Source organism: Heliangelus exortis, chromosome 7 (assembly GCF_036169615.1).
Source record: "Heliangelus exortis chromosome 7, bHelExo1.hap1, whole genome shotgun sequence".
Classification (NCBI taxonomy): Eukaryota; Metazoa; Chordata; class Aves; order Apodiformes; family Trochilidae; genus Heliangelus; species Heliangelus exortis.
The window spans coordinates 8,701,287-8,716,300 of NC_092428.1; the positions used below are offsets into that span (position 1 = coordinate 8,701,287).

Consider the following 15,014-nt stretch of genomic DNA (forward strand, 5'->3'; position numbering starts at 1 on the left):
AACCTCTTCAGGTAAGTTACATTTAGGAGTCATGTATTGGATGGTCTCTGCTGGCCTGCCACTTCAGTGGGTCTCAAGAAGGTAGTGCAACAAATAGTAACTACATTCATGCCAGTAGCTGTGCAGTAGCACCAACAGCTCCTTCTGTGGATAAACAAATCTTCGTTCATAGGATGGAAAACAGTATTAATGTAATACTGAATATATTAAGAAATACACATTTTCCATTATTATTACATTTTTATAAATTAATATTTTCAAAGACATCATAATGAATAAGGATAAAGCTAGATTGTGATATAAAAAAAAGTGAATGCTAGATATTTAAGTCATGCTGTTGAGAAACTGCCTCAAAAGTATAGCAGTAAAGTTTGAAGCAAGAGGGTGTAGGTATACACTAGAAAACTGGAGGGGAAAAAATATTGCTGTACAAGGACTAGATTTTAAAAGTGTGGATCATCTGGCTACTTCTGTTGTTTTCTAACACATACAAAAAATTTCCAAAATCAAAGGAATGTAAATTCAAACTTCAAGTGCTTCATTGCCTTTGCAACTGGTAGAATAGCTTTGGGTTTGTTAATTGTAAAATGTAAATAGTTTTCTCATTTTCACAGCAGCTAGTCAGTTGTATTTCCTATTAAATCTCTGACTGTGAGCTTCATTCACTTCAGGAATGAAGTGTTCTCTATATAAACCAGTTGAGGAACACAGCACTAAATGCTAAGAAAAGGTACTTGTTCCTTTTCTTTGCCTTTTTTTTCTTTTTTTTTTTTTTTTTTTTTCTTTTCTATATAAGTGGAGGGTAAGCTGAGAATCTTTATCTAGGCTTCTTTATTAGGAGGTGAGAGAAGATATGCAACTTGGGCTACTATATTGCCAGATTCTTTAAAAACAAACAAACAAAACCCTTCCTGGTATTCACCAGCAGGAAGCAAATAATTGGGGACTGGTATTACAAGAATGTGGGGTTGAGGGTTTTTTTATTCTATGTATGCAGTGTTAATAAAGAGCAAACATTTTCCCTTCATTTTTTTTTTTTTTTCCTGAGTTTGAATTGCATTTTTTAAGACTGAAGTTATCTTGCAGTCAGTCCTGTGTTACTTCAGCCTGGGGGTGCTAGGACCCACAGGGCAGGGGAGAAGCCCACTCACTGGAAAGGTCAGTGTGAAGAGGAACATGGCCCTAAGGAGTTCGTATAAGCACTAACTGTTCACAGTCCTTGGTCAGTTCCTGCATTAGGCCTTGAGGGTTTAGATAGAGTCGGATAGTATCATTCCTGTTATCTGATAAAATAAGCACCACTTTCCTAACTGCTAGGTTCCTCTTTTCAAGCAAAATTAATACACGTGATATTTCCACAAATGGCTTTGGGTTGACTATATCAAAATAGCCAAACCTGGGTTTGTCTATATATATATAAATACATATTTTTAATTTAGGATTAGGTTTTGTCTTGCTAATGGAATTAGGCTGGGCAAAGCCCATACAGTAACAAACTGTTAGTGACATTCATTTCAGATTCCATAGCTGAGTCATCACTGCATATTTGCATCTGCAGTGTTCACTTTCTAGTGGATCCACATGGTAAAGAATGAAATTAAATGAAATGAAATGCTGTTTTGTTTTGTTTTTTTTTTTTTTAACTGATTATTGTATTATAGTGGCACTCACAGAAAAAAAAACCCCACACACGTGAAATCGCAATGCTTTATTTCATGATTCTACTAAAATGTCATAAAATCTTGCTGGCCTTTTTTGTGTATGTTTTTCAGCAAACCTAGAAACAGTTTCTGTTAAATCACAGGGCAATAAAATGTAAGGCTTGGGTGGTCAGTGTTGTTTTTCCACTGCCTTGAGTGTGAAATTTTGAAGAAAACCACAAGGATACAGAAAGTGCAGAGGCAGCACAAAATTATTTGAAGGAGTTGTAGGAGTTTTAGTATATATAACTGGATCCTGAACTCACAGAAAACTTATTTTTCTGTTGTCTTGAAGTCATGATCTAACTGGAGGCCTGATTTTTATCAGGTGGTAAAGCCTTGGGGTGAGCTCTCCCTGGTCATCATAATGATCATAATGCACTAGGAAATGTTCAGGTGGTTCCTGGAAAGTTCTGGGAGAAAGTTCAGGTGAGCTCTGTGCAGAAGGCTGACTCACAAGAAAAGGTTGGGAAAAAGAGAGATCAGATCCAGCAAAAAAAATTAGAACACATGGACATTACTAAATCTATGTAGAAATCTGCATTACGTTTACAGCTAATTTAGTTTTGCATGTGAGGAATAAATAGTTATCTAAAATGGGGCTAGAAAGGCTGGTATAGAAAGGTTTGCATGTGACATATTTTTCTCTCAGCTGGGCCAAAAGGTTAATGACAAGGAGCCTCATGTACAATCAGGATCCTTTCTGGTTGATTTGCAGGACCAGCAGTTCTATGAACTGAATACTAGCTCCTTCTTGAGATGTTTCACATGAGGCGTCCAGAAATGCAGACATCCAAACACCAGTTAGAATCTGCTCAGTGCTGGGGAAAGAAGGAATGTATTCCCCATCTGGGGTTCAGAACATGAACAGTTTACTTAAGATGTGTGCAAACAAGAAGCAGTAAATTCCATGCTGTTACCAACCATTAGTGTTTACTTCCTCTCCAGGCTGACTCTTTCTTGCTCCAGTTGGCAGTGGAACCATCATTTATTGGTTAAAGTGGACAGCAATTACCAAATGCGCAGATCTCTCTCTTCTTCTTAGGGAGAGTCAGAAAAAACAGATGACAAAAAGGAAGCAGGTGAGGAGGAAACCTGGTTCTCTGTACTCCTGAAGGGAGAAGACAAGCAGGGGGTGGAAGGGAAAGGGAAGGGCAGAGAAAATATTTTAAAATAGAAAAATTAAGGAAGACAGCAAATGAAAATTAAAGTGTCAGGGAGAGAGAGTTATCAGTGTGAGGGAAGAAATGTGCATGTGTGAAATGCTGCTGAAAGATTACTGGGTATAAAAAGAAGGTGCATGCTGGAGGAGGGGTTCCTGGCAACTTCTTATCTGGGTCTTCTAAGCTGTGTCTGCAGCTCTGTGTGAGCACTACACTGATGTAAATAACAGTTATCAAAAAAATACAGGTGCACTCAGACCTCTAATCCTGCAATAAAGTCATGTGGGAGCTTAAAACTAATTAAGCTTTCCCTTTAAGCTTTAAATCTAGCCTATATGTAGCGTAATATCCTTTAGATATTCCCTCCAGAATCCAATAAGAATTTCTGGCAGTCAAGTAAGAAACTACTCCACAAATCTGTTTCCCACACTGAAAACCAGCTAGATTTTTACTGAGCATCAGGCATCACATAACTTCAGAAATCTGAGAATCAAATCCAATTTATTACAAATACCTGTCTCTTTGCACATTTTCAGGGCACTATCAAAGCACGCTCTAAGGTTGCTATTACTGTACCCATCACACAGAAGTTAGTTATGAATTAGTTAAAGTGCAACAAACAAATCTGAAGTTACTGCCTCTATGACAAGGAAGTCAACGCAGAGTCATTTGGAAAGCAGGAAGCACTTTTCTTCCTTTATAAGGAACATTCAGTCCTTAATGTTCCACATAAAGGAAGATGAAAGAGTCCCCAAGATAGATAAACTCTGAAGCCGATGCAGACCAGGATGATCCTCATGCTCTTCAGAGGACCTCTTCTAACATATTTAAATAAAACATAGGTTTTATTTCACAAGTTGAAATACCAAACAAAAGTCTATGCAGCAAAATTAACATTTTGAGAAAAGAATCACAGAATCATAGAATTTTCAGGTTTGGAAGGAACTTTTAAGATCATCTAGTTCCAATCCCCTTGCCATGGGCAGGGATACCTCGCACTAGATCAGGTTGCTCAGAGCCCTGTCCAGCCCAGCCTTAAAAGGGGCTTCCAACACCTCTCTGGGAAACCTGTTGCAGTGTCTCAACTGGTGAAGAACTTCTTCCTAACACCTAATCTAAATCTACCCTCCTCTAGTTTGAATCCATTCCCCCCAGTCCTATCACTACTGACATCCCAAAAAGTCTCTCACCAGCTTTCTTGTAGGCCCCTTCAGATACTGGAAGGCTACAATAAGGTCCTTTCAGAGTTTTCTCCTCTCCAGACTGAATAACCCCAACTCTCTCAGTCTGTCTTCATAGGAGAGGTGCTCCAGCCCTCTGATCATCCTTGTGGCCCTTCTCTGGACACACTCCATCACATCCATGTCCCTCCTGTAAAAGGTGCTTCAGAACTGGATGCAGTACTCCAGGTGGGGTCTCAGGAGAGCAGAGTAGAGGGGGAGAATCACTTCCCTTGACCTGCTGACCATGCTTCTCTTGATGCAGCCAAGGGTCTGGTTGGCTTTCTGGGCTGCAAGTGTACACTGACAGCTCATGTTGAAATTCTCATCCGCCAGCACTCCCAAGTCCTTTTCCTCAGGGCTGCTCTCAAGCCAGTTACTACCAACCTATACTGGTGCTTGGGATTGCTTGAATGGGGACACTATTTAACAGCATTCTGGTAAATGGTGAGTAGAAAATTCTGATTTTCAAAAGTTACACACCAGAAGTCTTTAATAGGCCTAAAATACATTGAGAAACAGCATTTGCAACTTAAAAGGAAAATACCGTTTTCTCTATAAGTTATCATGAAAAAGAGAGCAAAGGGTAGATTCACCCAACCTGTTTTTGAATGTATTTTAAACTCATTAACTGTAGCAGAACTTGTGATGATGGCCACAGATTAGGCTTCTTTTCTGTCTTTGAAAAGCAGCAGCTTTTGGAAAGAGCTGGACTAGATGTGAAACCTCTGGCCCTGTTTATTCAGCATTATAGTGTGTTTCTGAATCCTTATGTCTCTGATGACAGAAGTGCTTTTCTATTTATTGTCTTTGTATTCAGTTTGTGCACACTGGAATTACATGCAGTTTTTCAGGGTTTTTTTCACTTCATAGGCTACTGTCCCTCTTGCATTAGCACATGAAAAAAGAATAATCTCACTACTGAAAATAAAGAGAAAAAAACTTACAGCTTAAATAATTCAAGAATTTAATAAAATGTCTGTACTTGTTTTTCTCATTATTTTCATGTTGCATTTCTCCACAAGCATATGTAGAAAAACCTACAGATTTATAGGAAGAGTGTGACCTCATAATTTCCAATTTTTCTTTGTATCTAACTGTGGCTTATTTTTGCCTGTTACCTTGAACCAAAAAGCCCAACGAGGTGCGTGCCAACAGTTTTTCTCCAGTCCTCTTTCTGGACACAAAGCACTAATTTTATATATAGATGTATATCTGTGAACAAATTATGTCTATGTGCATTATAAACACATATATAAATTTCTGTACATAAATGGAGATCTCTGCTCTCCTAAATGTCACTGAGAGATCACATATAAGGATGCAGTTGTCTATGTGAGTTACTATTGTTAATCTCCTAATACTCCAGAGGTCATAAACTAGATATAGTGAATGTATATACACTTTAGTCACTTTCTTGCTATAGGAAGTGGTATAGTTACTAGTAACACTGTGCAGAGAGAGGTAAAAAAATGGAGGACTTAAATGTAAACACAAAAGTTATTTTGGAAAAAGCAACTGTATGAAATTGCTATTTTGTACAGTTTCCTTAAAACATGCCACAGGAACAGCAAACTACCTGAATTATAAAATATTTTTATACAGAAAATGTGTGCAAAGAATATCAGTAATTTAAATGTTCTTCTGTCACATCATAAAGTGGTAAGAAGAGCTGAGTTAGAAAATGAGAAATCTTGAGTTCACAGAACTAAATGCTAATGGAATTACAGACCATGGCTAACAAAAACAAAGTTTTTGTACAACCTTGTACAAGGTTGATCAGTTGTATGGAATATATGTTTATAGTAGAAAGAATGGGAATGGGCTAGGAGCACCTCTTCTGAATAAGTCCATGCAATGTCATGAGAGAAAATCCTTGAGAACAGATCACAAAAGAGAATCTGAAGTTTTCTCTCTCTGTCTGTAATAGCAGGAGCATCTGATTCAGGAAAATGATCCTGAATCTACAATGTTAAACATGATCAGAGGTAATGTCATCTAATAAGATAATTATAAAGCCCTAGAGACACTTTGAACCTTTCAGATGTTGGTGGTTTTCACTAACTGATTGTATTACAATCCTGTTTGATGTTGAGAAATTGGAGCCCAGGAAACTTTTTTCTCAAACTCTGCTAATCTGTGTTGTGGGTAGCAGTGCCTTTGCCCTGATTTGTCTGTCAGAATACTGCATTTATTGCTATCTCTGAGGTGCTTTTTGGACTACATCACCATCCAGCCTCCAGCCACAATCACTTATAGTGAAGAACTTGGAAAAAAGAAAGACCATGTCTAAGCTGCCATTTTTAATGAGGGCTTCAAGGTTATACAGCTAAGTGAAAAATTTCCTGAGAGTAAAAATGAGACACTTAAAAGCATGAGACTCGGCACAGAAACTAGTGAAACCTAAATGCTAAAAAATAAATACACCTTGGGGAAAAAAAAAGAGAAAGTAAGCAGAATAGAAATAAAAAGTATTAATTACCAAGAAACAAGAGATTATTCGAGAAAAAATAAATCTTTTAACAATCAGAAATCTGACTTTAGTAATACCAGCAAAAAGGGGACTAACCTACAGAGATGAAATATAAATTAAAACTGGGAAGATACTTGAAGAAGACGACGTTAAGAAATAAATCAGAATTTAAATGTTAGAAATAGCTTATGAGGTAACTATTTAGTTTGCAGACCTCAGAACAGAAAGCCTCATTAAGAAACTCACATTGCAAAGAACCAGCACAAATTTATCTCACAGCAATTTTCCCTCGATAATCAAAATAATGATAGTGATTAAGACACCAGAAGATGTCTGAACAAACTGCTAAGTAGGGATACGTTTCAAAGACTAGTTGCTTTTCAAACAAAATTTTCAAGGGAAATAAGAAATCAAATAAGACAGCTACTAAAATGTGTGCAAACTATTATGAAAATATGCTTTTTGCCAAACTGGGAGATATCAGATATTTTACTTATAGTTACAAAGAAGCTGGTGTGATCCTGAGCAATATAAATCTACAGACCTTCAGGACCTGAAAAACTAACTGGAAAAACAAAACTAGAAGACTAGAACATGTAGAAGATTATGGAATGTCACTTCTAATCAGGAGGGATTCCACCAGGAAAATTGCCTCTGACATCTTCTATTTGCGCAGCTGTAGTACTTGGGAGACTGCACCATTTTTTTCCCTGGGCTCTGAAGGTACACAGAGCAAGTGAGAAAGCTGCAGTCACTGTGAATCTGCAGACTAAGCAAGAAGAGCTCACAGGTGGACAGAGTTGGCAGGAAAAGGAAACAAAATAAATACAATTGAGATCACTGCATGAAGTAACACTCATACCAACTGACTATTGATTTTTATCTAATTTAGGGACAGGTTCAAGAGTATACTGGCACACAGGAGATTTGCAGGGGGGATTTTTTTAACATATGTGAAAAGAAATGGGATAAAATGTGTGACTACTGCTTGAAAAATGAGTCAAAAGAAAACAGCTGTGCAAAAAGGATCAGTATGGCTAACTGAGCAGGTGAATGGATGCATGGACAAAGAAGAATTGGATTGAGCAGAAGATACAGGTAAACAGCTAATGATGTGCTTTACATAAATGATACATCAAAATACATAAATATATGGTGTGAAGTGAATGAGTTGTGTTTCAGTCCAGTATGCCTATTAGGTAAATAAACAATAATTTTGGTGTCTTTTTTTCTGTTTTGCCTGGTCTATAGTATATCATCATTTCAGCAAGCAGTCAGTGCAGAAGAGCCACCAACAATATTTTTCCTGTACTTATTTTAACAGGTAAGATAAACCCTACAGAGCTGTTCAGAACACATTTTGTTGCATGTTTGAGATGCAGTCTGCCTTGACTGCTACTAAAACAATGTACAAAATGTTTTTGTTGTACAAATGTTTTTGATGTACAAAATGTTTTTTTGGGGAAACAGGTTGTTAGAATTGGAAATAGCTCCTGAGGATCATTTCAATAACACCCACAGCAGGACAGGGCGGCTGCTGATTCCTGGCTAAAAAAATGTAATATTATCAGGGATGTTCACTATACATCCGTGTCAACAACACTGAACATGCAAAAAAAAATATTCTTCTCAGCTTGCTTGTTGCTGCTCCCTACCTCAGCTTCCTTTCATGGCTGAGTAGCAGGAACCTCATCATGTGAAAACATGTATGCATATGGGGACCAGGCAGCTGTACCTGCAACACGTGATGCATTATGATGGCAGAAAGAAAAGTGCACTTAAGTTTGGAGTACGTCAGTAAGAGGCTCTTAGCCTCCATCTAAATCCACTATAATTTTTGTAGGAGGAGGTATATTGAGCTATCTAAAGGCAGGTACTACACCAGAGCCATGGCAGGGAAGAAAAAAGGAATCTGGGTCACCGAGTGCCACAAACCACGACTGCCACTGAAAATCGTGTCTGTGGTTTGCTCTGGCCCTATTCTGTGATGCAAAGGCCTGGGGCTGATTCATAATGCTGGCCTTTGATTGCCACTTTAACATCAAGTCCTAGTCACCACAGGGCTCCCACCAAAGGACGGGAGAGGGAACAGGCAGGAGGAGGCATTGTGTGTCCGTACACACACAGGGCAGACCTTTCCAGAGGACTCTGATAGAGGCTGGACCCTCCTCGTTAAGAATAAATTGAGGCGTTATGTACCACTGTCTAGTTTATAGAACTATAAAAAGACTGAACTTGCATACAGGATTAGTATGTGTATTTGTAATACGCCTGTTAGTGGGGAGTGAAAGAGAGATCCCGTACACGAAGTGTTAACTGTTCCAGGGAAAGGGAAACCACGCAGTAGAGGCTGGGGTCATGGTTTCTATGTAATACCCCAATGGACGGTACAAGAAAACTTCATCATACAGTATTATGCAAATTCATGTGTTTATTCAAGTTAACTTATCACTTCGAAGAAAGAAAAATATATTACTGCACTTTCAGCCTATCCCATGGAAGGTTATGTACATCAGCTAAAGGGTCATTAATTTAAATAGGTAGTTGAAGGCTAATTCCTTAATCTGTGTTTCTCTGGATCTGACTGAAGCCGATACCATGCACTTGGTAAGGTTTTTCCTCTTTCCCAAGAGCTAACGGAATGGGCGGCCAGCTGCCCCGTGGAGCAAGCGGGGTGGAGGAGCCTGCCGGGCGGGATCCTCGGGATCTCTAAGCCCAGTTCTGCTTTACTGTCTGCCCAAAACCCATCCGGGCAGGCAGGACGGGCCAGCTGCCTCACTGAGGAAGCAGACAACAAGAAGTGGAAGGCAGCCGGTCACGGAGCCGCTGTGACTGGGCCGTGCCGCGGGGAGCGCTGCCTGAGGAATGGAGGGCTGGTGCCAGCTCATAAATCCTTGTGAGTAAAACCGAGGAGAACCGCTGCAAGGGTACCACCGGCCTCATCTCTCCTGGAGGACCCAAGCGGCTGCGCAACAGGGAGGACGCCGGGCAGTCCCCGGAGGCGCCGGGGCTGCGTCCCCGCGCAGGGGAGCTGCGCTGAGCGCACTGCACGCCGGGGGCCGTAGTCTCCGGGGGCCGAGCTGCCTCGCCGCAGCACCGGGCGTAAGCCGAGGGTCAGCGCACCTCGGCGAGAGGGGAGTGCGCTGTGGGCTCGCGAGTTCTCTGCCGCCCTTTCCCACCACGCTGGCGGAGGCGAAGAGCCACCACTCGGTAGACTAGCATAAAAATGCAGGTACTTCACGTTGTGGTGCCTCTCTTCTCCCTTTGGAGTGAGGGACTGGGACGCTCTCCTTTGAGCCTCCCCAAAGCCCCGTGCGGATGGTACGCCCCGCCGGAGGCCGGCACCCACCGCAGCCGGCTCGGCAGGCTCCGTGGCTGGTCCTGCTCAGTCCGGGCGCTGCGTACGCCCGCCCTCCTTGCTCTTAGAAGCGGCCTCCCCATTGGCTGCGGCCGGGCACGCTTGCCAATCAGGAAGCGGCTATCATGGAGGAAGGGAATAAATACAAGATGGCTGCTCATATAAAGCCCGGCATTGGGCTTCGCCCTGGCGATGGGGGAATAGAAGCTTTAACCCGCGCTCTGAGGGTTGTGCACCGCTCCTGCCCGCCCCGCTGCTGCCCCCCAGGGGGGAGCGAGACTCCGACCGTTCCCGGCCACAGCTGCGCTCAGCCGCTCCCCGCGGATCACCGGCGGGGCCAAGGCCGGGTGAGGCGCCCGAGAGGCTCCAGCTAGGCCTTGCGCCCTCCTCCCTGGCAGAGCGGCGCCGGCCCCCCCCTGCCTCCTGTCCCGCCGCGCGCCTTCAGTGGGACTCGGCTCCGGACGGCCATGGCCGTCTCCAGGTTGGTGGGAGCGGGGAAGGGTGGGGAAGGAGGGCCGGCAGCGGCGGCCTGCGGGCCTCGGTCCTCCGTATGGCCTGGGTTTGGGGGTGCGGGGATGAAGAGGGGTGCGTGGCTTCCACATGCCCACCCCGCCCCGCCTCGGGAGCCTGCGGAGGCCTCCCTGGGGCCTCCACCTTCTGCGGCGGCATGGGCCGCCTCGGCGGGGTTCGGGGGAGGCTGCGTGCTGCGGCGCCTGACTTGGCTTCCTGGCTTGGGGAAACTCTCGTGTCTGGCGCAGAGCGAAGCCCCCTCCCTTCCTCAGGCCGCAGGGGTCTGCCTGGGGCGCTATGGGCTTCCTCACAAATTCGACGATTTAATGTTTTTGGGTAGTCCTTCCTCGAGTCGGACTGCTAGAGAAGAGGGTATAATTATATCGAGTCTCAAAAGCTGAGAAGAAGCTGTTTTGCTTTTCAGAGACCTTAGCTGTAAAGTAATCACAAAAAAACCCCACAACAAAGTAAAAAAACAAAAAAACCCACCACCACCACCACAAAAAAACAAACAAAACCAAACAACAACCTCAAAAACCCAACCAAGTAAAAAGCCCAAAAAAAAACCCAACCGAAAAAACAAACACCAAAAATACCCCGAAAACAGGCTTCTATGGAGACAAGTGATTAGTGTGTTCTGGCTCTGCCTCAAGATGTTGGGTAGTATCTACTTACACACGTGTGCTGGGGTGTGCCATCATTTTAAGTACTCATTTTACAGATACCCAGGTGTGTCTTAATAGATCAGTTTTATTAAAAATATCGAGCAGATTCCTGTCATCTTTTTTGTGTGTGTGCAATAAGCATATTTAGCTTTAAAACAGGATAGCGGAAAGCAAATAATAAATCCAAATTAGCCTTGTGATAGATTAGCCTCAAGTCACGTGGTAGTAGTATCTCTACTTCCAAAGTGCTGTAACAAAAATAAATTTTGTTTCTGAAGCTGTGTATGAGTAAGTTTACAATTTTGTGTAGCAAAGGTATGCTCATTTTTTAATGGAAATCCTTTATTAATCAAAATTTACAGCAGCAGTGCAGCTTTTAAGACTTCTAGAAGTAGGAAGTTCACAAAATATCAATCTAAAATATTCTACAAAATATCTATTTCCTCCTTTTCTTATTTTTTGCCAATCTGTTCTATATAGGTTTGTTTGTTTGCTGTTCCAAAGCTGTTCATAAAAATCTGGAGGTAGTGAGGATTGATGTAACAAGACTAATACATTAAAATGGTACTTTAAGACATCATATAAAATAAAGTAGTATTCTGCTAATTACATTAGGTCTGGGGTAGTCTGCTCAAACAACTGTGCTTAAGTACGTGTGATATGGGAGCTAACTGGGATATACAGCTCTTCAGCTGTGTGCTGAGGTTGTGTTACACTGTAAAGGCTGGTTTCCAACATGGTTACCAGTGTTCCTGTATTTCTGTAAAACCATGTGAAAATAATAGTGAAAATAAGCAGTGCTCTGTGTGAAGATATAGTTAACACCTGTTTGGTCTGGTAACTGGCAAGAAAAAAAAAGTGGTTTCTTTACCGTTCATTCTTAAGCTTCAACACAGAGCACTAAAAACTTGGTGTGCTATTGTCACGTGCTGCCTTGCTTAAAGTACAGTTTTGAGATCAAAATGTTCACAAGTTGAACATAAGGATAGAACTTTAATAAAGGTGCTTTTGTACTTGTGAGTTGGTATAGAATTGTCCCAATTTCACATGTAAAATAGGTAAAAGAATTGCAGGTTTTGAAATGGTGTAACATCTTAGTTCTCCAGAAATAACTAGTGTTTCTGTAATTGTCATAAATGATACTTTGTAAAATTGGCCACCCATTTTTTAATAGTTACAGTGGAACCTCTCTATCCCTTTTGAAGTTGCACATCAACTCTTGACAAATGAGCCTTTCATATGCTGGACTGATAATATAATGTCACTGTTACTTGGTTAAATAAAATACATCTTGTCTTTACCTTTTAGTTCAAAAATTGAACTTAAAAGGTTCTTTCCTTCCAGACAGTAGATGCCTCACCCCAAAAGATGTTGCAGAATCGTTGTTTTGTATATGCTTGTGTTCTGGTTTTCAGGGACAGAATATTTTTTATTTTCAGAGAAACTGTGGTTTTTGGGAGGCTGTGGAGTCCAGTTCTGTGAGAACAAGAGAGATAAGATGGGTTGTTTTTGTTTATACCCAGCTCTGGTGTGTGGGTTTCTCTAGTGACCAAGGTCGAGTGTGGCTTTGAACTCTGCAGGTGCAGTGGGCCTAGGGGGGGGACGACAAAACCCATCTTTTGGGATTATCACAAACTTTCTAAAGGGGCAATTCAGTTTATACATTGTTGGGAAGCTACGTCAGGGCTGTCCTTTCATGGAAAGTGTTAAACTGAATAAGCAGTAGGTGTTCGTGAGTACTCAAAGACACATACTTGTACTATCAGAACAGGTACATGCTTTAAACTATGCAGTTACAGGAGTTCTGACACAAAAGGGGGTAAAAAAAATAGGTAACTTTTTCTCATTGATGGAGATCAATTGAAGGCCAGAACAGCCTTCACTGTTGATCTTTGTGGGAGGGAGTGCCCACACAGTCATGGGTAGGGCAGAAGCACAAGTAGAGCAGATGCCCAACAGGGTGAAATGAAAGTAGAAACTCAGGATTGTGTTCTAAAAGGAATTTTAACATGCTCCAGCAACTAGAACTGGAATTCTCACAAAGGCATTGCCTCTATCACCTGTTTACAGGTGTTCCGCTTTCCTATTCTTTCTCACAATTTTTGTAATGTAATTTATCATAATGGATTTTGCCTACATTGTTGGGTGTAGCTATGTGTATAATAATTTATAGATAAAACATTTACAGCCTAGCACTGCATATCATATATTAATAGGAAATATATATTCCATAAGGAATTATGCAAATTTTAGCATTCTGTTGATTTCCATATGCAGTGTATATAGTACTGTGACCAGTGTGGTGATGGAGCTCTTGTATCATACCAGGTGTCCCTTCCACTCCATTGTAGAAAACAAGATGATTTCTCTGTTATCCTCAACCAGCCCACCTTCATAACTGTTCACTTATAGTCTCCTGCCTATAAGAAGTAAAATCACAATCCATTCTTTGTGCATCATCACACTTTTCCACTCTGAATCTTGTTTTTGCTTGCTCACTGTATAATTGAAGTTGTTCACTTGATTATATAAGTTTATATGTGCTTTAGTAGGAGCTTGAGCTGTGAAGCTGATCAAGCTGGGATTTGACCAAATGGTGAAACACCACCCTGAATGAAGGATTATCAGATCAACAAGAAAAGTTAAGCCATATCCATTAGAACTTGGGTTGGATTTTGAGTGAGTGTTATCCCCTGGCCACTATAAATTTTAATCTAGTGATGTTTTCTAGATTTCTGTGTGGTTTTTGTGCAAAGCAAGTGTCTGAGAGAAAGGTGCTGGATATGTTTTGTACTGTAAATTCCTAAGAGTTGCATTCTGGCAGTGCTATCTGGAGAGTGCCACTGAGTGAGTTGTGATGGTTCTTTTGGAAGTACCTGCTCTCATGTTTGTTCTTTGTCATTTTTAAGAATTTCTAGTCTTTGCTGTGATAATGAACTGGAAGAAAAAAAAGCTTGTTATGTTTAGTGGTTGGGGGTCAATAACAGTTTCTGTGTACTTCTATTCACAAAACCTCCTTTATGCACAATCATTCTGCATAAGTGTTGATTAGAGAGATGATATTGCCCCTTACAAGAGCCAGCCTTGCTATTCTGCTGAATAACAATGCAAATGAAATTGTTCACTGTTAGAGTTCTTCTTGCCTGACAGCAAAAGTGAGGAAGTATCTACATCTTTGAACAAGTTAATACCTTGCAATAAGCTCATAGAAGTGTATGGTTGCTGCCCTCTCAGTGAGATGTAGGTGACCCAGGACTAGATGATAGCAAAGATTATCTAAATAATTCCTTGAGTTAAAAGTGAAGGACTTAATATTTTTAATCACTTACCACAGCAATTAACATGCAGGGGTACCTGTTTTATGGATAGGTTTCATTTGTTAGTGTTTAGATTTTTCATAACAATCCATAAATTTCTGGTGGTTTTATTGTGTTGTTTAGATACTGTTAGTTCTGAGAATAATCTGTTTAGAATTTTTAGTATTTATTAATTCAAAATGAAACTAAGAATGAAAACTAATTTAAAGAAACTAGTGCTGCTGTTTAGTGGCAACTTTCTCAGTGGTACCTTTCCAGCTAGAGGAGTAGAATTTACGCTCTGGCATGCTCTGCTGCAGCCACATTAACGCTTAAATTAAGAATTTTAATTATTTTTTACTAACTAAGAATTTTAATATTAACTGTTTGGAAATTGTACATTAGGGAAGTCTGGGGTAGGGAAATTATTAGGGTGACCAGGAGTACTGTTACTCAGACATTATCTTTATTTGTTAATCCTGCTGCCTTTTATTTTGCTGGGCTTGAAACCTCCCTATAGTGATGTGAAACAATGGGAAGAGTTTTTGGTTTATTTTGCATTTGTATGCAAGTTAGGCATATTATAATTTAAAATCATAAATTACAAACCAAGGATGTTGCAGATTAAG

At 40.9% G+C, this 15,014-nt stretch overlaps 1 protein-coding gene across 2 annotated transcripts in view; it reads left to right on the plus strand.

Annotated features, from left to right (window-relative positions):
- Positions 1–10,058: 10,058 nt before the first annotated feature.
- BTAF1 (B-TFIID TATA-box binding protein associated factor 1) overlaps positions 10,059–15,014 on the plus strand; it is a 41,798-nt gene continuing 36,842 nt past the window's right edge. Inside the window, exon 1 of one of the 2 annotated variants that reach the window (XM_071748632.1) lies at positions 10,059–10,395. In XM_071748632.1, the coding sequence (XP_071604733.1) occupies positions 10,382–10,395 (14 nt within the window). In that variant the 5' untranslated portion in view covers positions 10,059–10,381. The remainder of the gene's footprint in view (positions 10,396–15,014) is intronic. The other variant, XM_071748634.1, reaches the window with a different exon arrangement.